General features: G+C 62.9%; 1 protein-coding gene across 1 annotated transcript; it reads right to left on the reverse strand.

Annotated features, from left to right (window-relative positions):
• Positions 1-490: 490 nt before the first annotated feature.
• On the reverse strand, positions 491-5,215 carry Sox8 (SRY-box transcription factor 8). Its single transcript, XM_047533682.1, has 3 exons — positions 4,621-5,215; positions 3,095-3,327; positions 491-2,361 (listed from the first exon to the last, which is right to left on the reverse strand). The coding sequence occupies exons 1-3, from the start codon at positions 5,040-5,042 to the stop codon at positions 1,616-1,618; spliced, it is 1,401 nt and encodes a 466-aa protein (XP_047389638.1). The 5' UTR covers positions 5,043-5,215; the 3' UTR covers positions 491-1,615.
• Positions 5,216-7,034: the final 1,819 nt, after the last annotated feature.

Genomic DNA, 7,034 nt, shown 5'->3' on the forward strand with positions numbered 1-7,034 from the left:
CCAGCCTGGCACTGAGCCAGGGCCTGACAAACACTGTCAGCGCGGGGCCCTGCACAGCACCCAGAGACAGCCCCATCAGCCTGGGCACACAGTCCAAATGCCGCCCATCTGGACCTGTTTTGTCCACAGGAGGCTCCGGGAGGGAGCTGGCCTATTAGCTCAGGGCTCAGGGGACCTGGTGGGCTCTGGAGCCACACAGTCACCTCCTCACGCCTTGGTCAGGAAACCTCAGGCCCCAGGCTCATGGAAAGCAACCCACAAGACACAGCCCATGTAGATAAAAAGCATTTTTTTTTTAATTTTATGAAATCGATCTGTACAAAAGTTAGGGTTGCTTGGTCAGAAAGTAGCAGAACGCAGCAGGCAAGTGACAGCAAAAGTCTTTCTGAACTTGACACTGAAAAATAGATGGCATAAAAAGGAGTTTGCTGCAGTTCCCACCCCCAGAAGGAGATATGCAAAAAAAAAAAAAAAAAAAAAAGGGAAAAAAAAGACCCACAATTTTTTTTTCTAGAAAAAAGTAGGAAAAGTAGAAAAAGTAAAAAGAAGCAACTTCTCGACTTTACAAAGTTTCAAAGGCACAAGTTTCCATGAAGTAGACAGTTATATGCTCGGCACACAGCGGAAGCAGGGTGGCGAATCAGGTCCAGTCTCTACAGCTAGGCACCCGGAAGACTTTTAGTGGAGGGTTAGTTTCACAGCTTGGTAGGTGGCACCAGGGCCTCAGAGCCAAGATTGTCCCGGTTCTGCCACTTCCAGGGAATTTCTGTCGTACCACTTGGCACAGCTGCAGGCAGGGACAACGCCCTGCCGTCCCGGCCGACCTGATGCCAGCCAGGGCCATCCACTCTGACCAGCCCCACAAGGCAGCTCATCCCTCCCTCCGTGGCCCAGGCCCACCAGCCTCTGCAGCTCAGGCCCTCCCAGGAGGCCTCCCAAAGCTGCCGAGCGCCGCACCTCCCTCCTGCCCCCTCGCGCAAAGCTTCCTGGCTTTCCTGTCGTCTTAAGTTCTACTCTCTGCACACATCACCTCATTAATTAAAGATAAAATAATACAGAACATAAATACATCCTTAACAGCTTTGAAAACAAACAAGTTTAAGCTTTAAAAATAAAAATCACTGAAAAAATTAAACACAAAGAGAGAAGTGTTCGTCACAGCCAAACCTTGCTGGGAAGAACTCTGACTACAAGGAACACCTTCAGCTACAGGCTGGTCCCAAGAGACAGCTGAGGGGGTGCACTCCCAAGTGTCAGGACACGTGGCCACCGCAGGAACACATCCCATGGTCCCAGGGGGCTCTCCATGAGGGACAGTCCGGAGACCTCAGGCCCCTTCCCTCCTGTCCTGGGTTCCCAAGCCAGGCGCTCTGTCCACAAGTCTTCACGGAAGGGGACCAAACAGACGCTGTCCGTGCTCGGAGAGATTAGCCGCGTCCATCGGCAGCAGTGTGGAGGTCGGAGGCAAAGGGCGTCCTGTGACGAAGCTTGGCTTCCACCCTCACAGGCACCTGAGCGTGGCCACGTCACCCGCTGCTGCTGACTGGCACAGGCCTTCCAGGGTGCCCAGGGACCCGGCTGTCTGATGCCAGGCCAAGTCCCCACACACACGCCCTCAGGGCCTGGTCAGGGTGGTGTACACGGGCTGGTCCCAGCTGCCACTGGGGCTGTGGGCCGGCGGCACAGAGAGGCCGTTGAGCAGAGGCGAGGCGTAGGGCCGGCGTGAGGAGTGGAAGTAGGGGTACTGGTAGAGGCTGGGTGGGTAGCTGGCATAGGGGCTGTAGTAGTTAGAGGCCTGCAGGTCGGTGTAGTCACACTGCGCGCTCCCAAAGGAGCTGGCAGCCGCAGCAGGGGCAGCCGTGGTGACACTGGCCTGGGCGCTGTAGGAGCTGTAGTCGGAGCGACCTGGGGAGCCATGTGGCTGGTCACCATAGTGGCCGGGGCTCAGCTGCTCCGTCTTGATGTGTGGCCGCGGGGGTCCAGCCTCGGTGGGTGACGCTGAGGCTGATGGGGCTCCCTTGTGAGCCCACACTGGGGATGCCCCGACACTGGCCCCAGAGTGGGAGTAGGAGGTGCCCCCATAGGAGCCAGCAGCAGCAGCCTGGTTGGGCTCTGCTGGCAGGGTCGAGTGGCCATTGAGAGGCAGATACTGGTCGAACTCATGGACATCGAAGGTGTCCATGTTGCTAATGACCTCACTACTGAGCTCGGAGATGTCCACGTTGCTGAAGTCAATGTTCTGGCGCCCGCTGTCCACCAGACGGCGCCCTTCCGGCTTCAGCTCCTGTTTGCCCCCGCCTGCAGGGTGGTGTTGGTCCGTCTTGGGGGTGGTGGGCGGGGTGGGCGGCCCGTGGGTCTGGCCTGAGGAGGAGAGCACATAGCAGATGAATGCCCCTTCTGTGGGGCCAGGCAGGGCCGGAGGCCGACACCAGCAGCCGGCTAGCTGCCGCAGGTAGGAATCAACGAGTTTTTGTTCCTTTACACTTCCCAGAAATTCCTGCAAAGTCAGACCTAGACCTCACTCCTCGGCAAAAGAAAATTCCGCTAAACACTGCTCTACAGGAAGACCCAAGCCCCCCCTAAAGACCAAGGTGGGGGAGGAAGACGGCTGGCCTGGCCCCACCAGAGCTAGCAATGCTGCTAGCAGAATGCCCGCCCCGTGCCCACAACCAACGTGGATACACACAAAAAGACTGGTTCTTCCCTATCCGGGCTGAGCAAGCCAATGCTCACGGGCTCTGGGCAGCTAGAACGAGGTTGCTTGGCTGCAGGGACCTCACTCCCTCGGCCTGATTCTGGGCTGTGGACCCCATGCAAGCAGAGGCTCACTCTGCAGTATGGAGAGTGTGGGTAGGTCCAGTTGAGGTGTCTGCCTGGGGCACTGGCCACGCAAAGCTGGACCCTTGGCAATCCTGTGGCAATAAGGCCCCCAGTGTGTCAGAAACAGCTGCACCCAGGGACTCTGGGGGCTTTCCCGGGGTACCCAGGAAGGTCAGCTCTCTGGAAGGCGCCTGCCTACCCTGCAGTAAGCCCAGGCACAGGCCCACTGCTGCCTTCTCCCAGGGGGTCAGATGCTCAGGGACCTGCAGCCCACCTGTGTGGTCACTGTGGTGGTGCGTGTCACCGTGGAGGCCCCCATCAGCCTTGTACATGGTGCCACCAGGGTGGTGGCCCAGCTCGGCCCCTGAGTCAGAGTCGCTCTGGCCAGTCTTCACGCTCTTTCTCCGCCGAGGCTGGTACTTGTAGTCCGGGTGGTCCTTCTTGTGCTGGACCCGGAGCCTTTCTGCCTCCTCCACAAAGGGACGCTTCTCGCTCTCACTCAGCAAGCTGCAGAGCACACAGCAGGGCAGGGTTGGCCACGGTGCCTGGTGCTGCCGAGGTGCAGCCGGCCCGGCACGTACACCACTGGGAAGCGGGCTGGGTGAAACACGGCCAGGAGACAGGCTAGGGCACTGGCACGGACCAGGCCTCCCTCTACCAGGGAACCCTGCCATGCGTACGTGCCTTCCAGGCCCCGGGCAGGCAGCACTCCCCACAAGAGCCTGTGGGGCCAGTTGGGTCAGGTTTGTGTGCTCACTGTGGTCAAAGGAACAAGACCCAAACTCTCCATCCTCCTCCTCTGACTTCTCCCTTTCCAAGCCTGCTTGCTCCCTCCCTTTGGGGGCTTTCTAAGGAGGTGGGTAGGACCTAGCTGAGAACGACACTGTGAACAAAAGTCCAGACGGAGTGGGCTCAGCTGGGCGGGCTGTCCCTCCACAGCCAGGTTTCCAGAAGCAATGGCAAAACCCAGCATCTGTCTCCAGAACACATTCCAGCTGCCTCTCTATCTGCTTGTGGGGCAGGGTTCAGGGGTGCAAGCTGGGGTCCTGTCCAATCCCATCCAGAGTGCTCGACACTGTGCCCCGGACCCAAGGAGAAGCCAGGAACCACGAACAAAGCACTCAGTGGTCAGGTGAGGAGCAGAGAAGAAGGCAGTACCCCAAACCCGAAGTCGTCCATCTTAAGCCCAAGCAGAGGACATTTGGCAGGGTGGGCTGTCCTGAGCAGCAGGCCTTCCTGCCTGTTGCCCTGTCTTCTGAACACACCCAGCGAGCACGCCAGAGTGCACAAAGCCTTCCCCGCACTCTTCATCCACGCCTTCCTTCTCTGCTTTGGGACTGCACAGCTGGGGAAGGGGAGAGTGCTGACTGCAGAAGCCAGCAGACCTTTCTGGCACCCTCTCTGTGGGAAGCCTCAGGGTTCCAGCCCTTCCGCAGGAGGGGACACCTTCGGCACCAGCTGGCTGCCTGCCCCTGTGCCTTACAAGCCTCCGGGTGGGGCTGGGCCACTCCGGGTGCCAGCTACAGTCCCAGCAGGGTGTCTTGGGAGTGGGGGATGCACTGGGAACCCACACTCCAGGCACTGCCCTCCACTCACCCCAGACCACACCTGATGCCTGGTTTGGGCTGACCAGAAGGTGTTTTCCCATTGGAACCCACCCTGGAACGGTCGGGAGGGGGCACTGCCAGAGCCTGGGATAGACCACCACCTCCACCAGCCCCTGCGCTCCCCCCGCGGAGCAGTGGTTGCCCAGTGCGCAGCATCCCGGCTCCTGCCCGCCTCGCCTGACCCCGCACTCACCGCCACAGCTTGCCCAGCGTCTTGCTGAGCTCTGCGTTGTGCAGGTGCGGGTACTGGTCCGCCAGCTTGCGGCGCGCCGCCTGCGCCCACACCATGAAGGCGTTCATGGGCCGTTTCACGTGCGGCTTGGCCTTGAGCGCTCCGCCGCCGCCACCGCGCACGGGCATGGGCACCAGGCTCCAGTCGTAACCCTTAAGCACCTGTGACACCGCGTCGCGGATGCAGGCCGGGAAGCGCTCGTCCGCTGCCTCGGCTGCGTCGCCCCGGCCGCCGCTCCCCGCGCCCGCCGCGCGACCCAGGCCCTCGGAGCCCGCGGGAGACGGCGGCGCGTCCGAATCCGAGTCCTCCACGTGCGACATGGAGCTGGCGGTGCCGGACGGGCTGCAGGGCGGCTGGGCACGGGACTCGCTCATGTCCAGCATCGGGGCCGCGCGCGGACAGGCGCGCGCTGTGGAAAGCGCCCGGGCCGCCCTCCGGATACGTTGCGGCAGTGGCGGGACCCAAGATCGCCACGCGGGGCCCGGCCTTCGTCCCCGCCGACGCCCCACTCCGGCTCCTCGGCCGCCGCAGCAGCCCAGCAGCTCAGACCCGCCGCCGCAGCTCAGTCCCGACTCCGCGACCCGCAACAAGTTTCTTTAAGCGGAGGACGAGGCCCCGCCCCGCCCGGTCGCGGTTGGACGGCGCCCCCTCCCCCAGGGCGGAGCCTGACCGAAGGCCCCACCCGAAAGCGCCCCGGCCCCCGCCCCGCCGGGCGCACCACGTGGGCCCGCGCGCCCCGCAGCCTGCGACCCTCCCGCCTCTGCTCCCTGCCCCAAAACCCAGAGGGGAGAGGGGCGCGGGCGGGGCTCTGCGCCGCTCCGTCCCGTGCGGCTCCGTGCGTCCCACGCCGGGAGAGGAAGTGGCGCGCTGGGACCCGCCTCAGGCACACGGCGGGTCCGGAGCCCCAACACCCCGCCCGCAACTGGCGGCGCGGGGACGGCTGCTGCCGGCGCCAAAGCCGGGGCTCTTGGCGCAAGGCCGCGCGACGGCGGGAGCCGCCGGCTGGTCCAGGTAGCGCGCGCCCCTGAGCCGGGGGACCTGGGTCGCCCGCCGCGTCTGGGGCAGCCCTGGGGACGCGGTCTGCCGGGCCCGGCAACCGGAGGGGCGGGCACTGGGCGGGGCCGACTGACCGCTGCTGCTGTGGAGTCCCTGGGGCCGCTGGCGGATGGGCGGCCGGACGCGGGGGCCCGGGGCCTTCCGGGCGTGACCCGGGGCGGGGGTGCAGACCCAAGGCGGACGGTCCTGGGTGGTCCGGCGGAGGCGGAGGCCACGCCAGGCTGCTGCGCCTCGGGCGCCTGGAGAGGATAGGAGGGGGCGGGTGTGCGGGCCAGGGTGATGGCAGGGTCGGAGAGGGGACATTTCCCGGGCGAGCGCCGCCTGAGCCCGCCCCCGCGAGCTGGCCCCAGGCCCGGCAGTCCCTAAAGTTGGCTCGGATTCTTTTCCCAAAATCTGGGGAGGCGACCAAGCTGGTCGTCTCCTCTTAGGTGACCTACGGGAGCTTCGAAGTGTGGCCTGCGAAGCCCAGGTGACCCTAAGCAAGGCCCCGGCTCCCGACCACGCAGCCCCAAGCCCTCCACACTAGAGTCATAGCTGTCACATTGCAATGATTCTCTTTCCTTCTGGGGCAGCAGAAGTGATCGCTCTGTTACAAAGAAAAATTCCAAAAGAAAAGCCCACTGACCTGGTGAGGGGGCCTTAGATGCCCACCTCACCAGTTGCCTCACCGACTCAGCAGGCACCGTTGGAGACAGCCCAGGACCCACCTCCTATCCCACTGCTGCCACGCCCAGAGGAGTGCCACCTCTGGAGACCACCCGGCAGCCTCCAAGTTTGGGAGCCACCTCTCCAGTCCACTCAGGAAGCCTTGGTCCTCGTCTCTCTGGGCTGGGGAACCCTGAAGACTTGTTTTGGAATGGGCCAGTGCGTGGTAGTGACATAGGGACAGCTTCCAGCTTGCCAGGCATCTTGCCACCTCCCAGGCTGACAGCTAACCAGGAGGTGCTCTTGTTTTTACCTTCCCCATGACAGCAAGGCACCATCTGTGCAAACCACTGACCTTCACAGATTGGGGTGGGGTCCTCAGCACAGGTGGGGAACTGGCTCCCTTCCCTCTGCCCCCTGCCAAGAAAGACCCTCCCTGCCAGTCTGTGGTGGCTTTCCTTCCCCTCCTGGCTCCTCTGTGGTCTTTGAAGCATCCAGAGGGGTGAAGACCACCAAGGAGGTGCAGGTGAGGCTATTTCCTGGGGCATCTGTGGGACTTACTGTTGGACTGAGATTCACTCAAGCAAAAGAGGTGCCAGTGGAGATGCTGAGGATGGCCCTGGTCTAGCCGGGCTGCCTCTCAGCCTCTGTGCCCTGGGGACACGGCTCCTACC

Source organism: Sciurus carolinensis, chromosome 18 (genome assembly GCF_902686445.1).
Source record: "Sciurus carolinensis chromosome 18, mSciCar1.2, whole genome shotgun sequence".
NCBI classification, from domain to species: domain Eukaryota; kingdom Metazoa; phylum Chordata; class Mammalia; order Rodentia; family Sciuridae; genus Sciurus; species Sciurus carolinensis.

What these genes read in the sequence shown, in the direction of transcription:
- Sox8 (XM_047533682.1), bottom strand. Translation starts at nt 5,042, where the DNA reads ATGCTGGACATGAGCGAGTCCCGTGCCCAGCCGCCCTGCAGCCCGTCC. An exon ending in ACGCTGGGCAAGCTGTGGCG is followed by an intron (nt 3,328 to 4,620) that starts GTGAGTGCGGGG and finishes TGTGCTCTGCAG; the next exon opens with CTTGCTGAGTGAGAGCGAGA. An exon ending in CCACCACAGTGACCACACAG is followed by an intron (nt 2,362 to 3,094) that starts GTGGGCTGCAGG and finishes TCTCCTCCTCAG; the next exon opens with GCCAGACCCACGGGCCGCCC.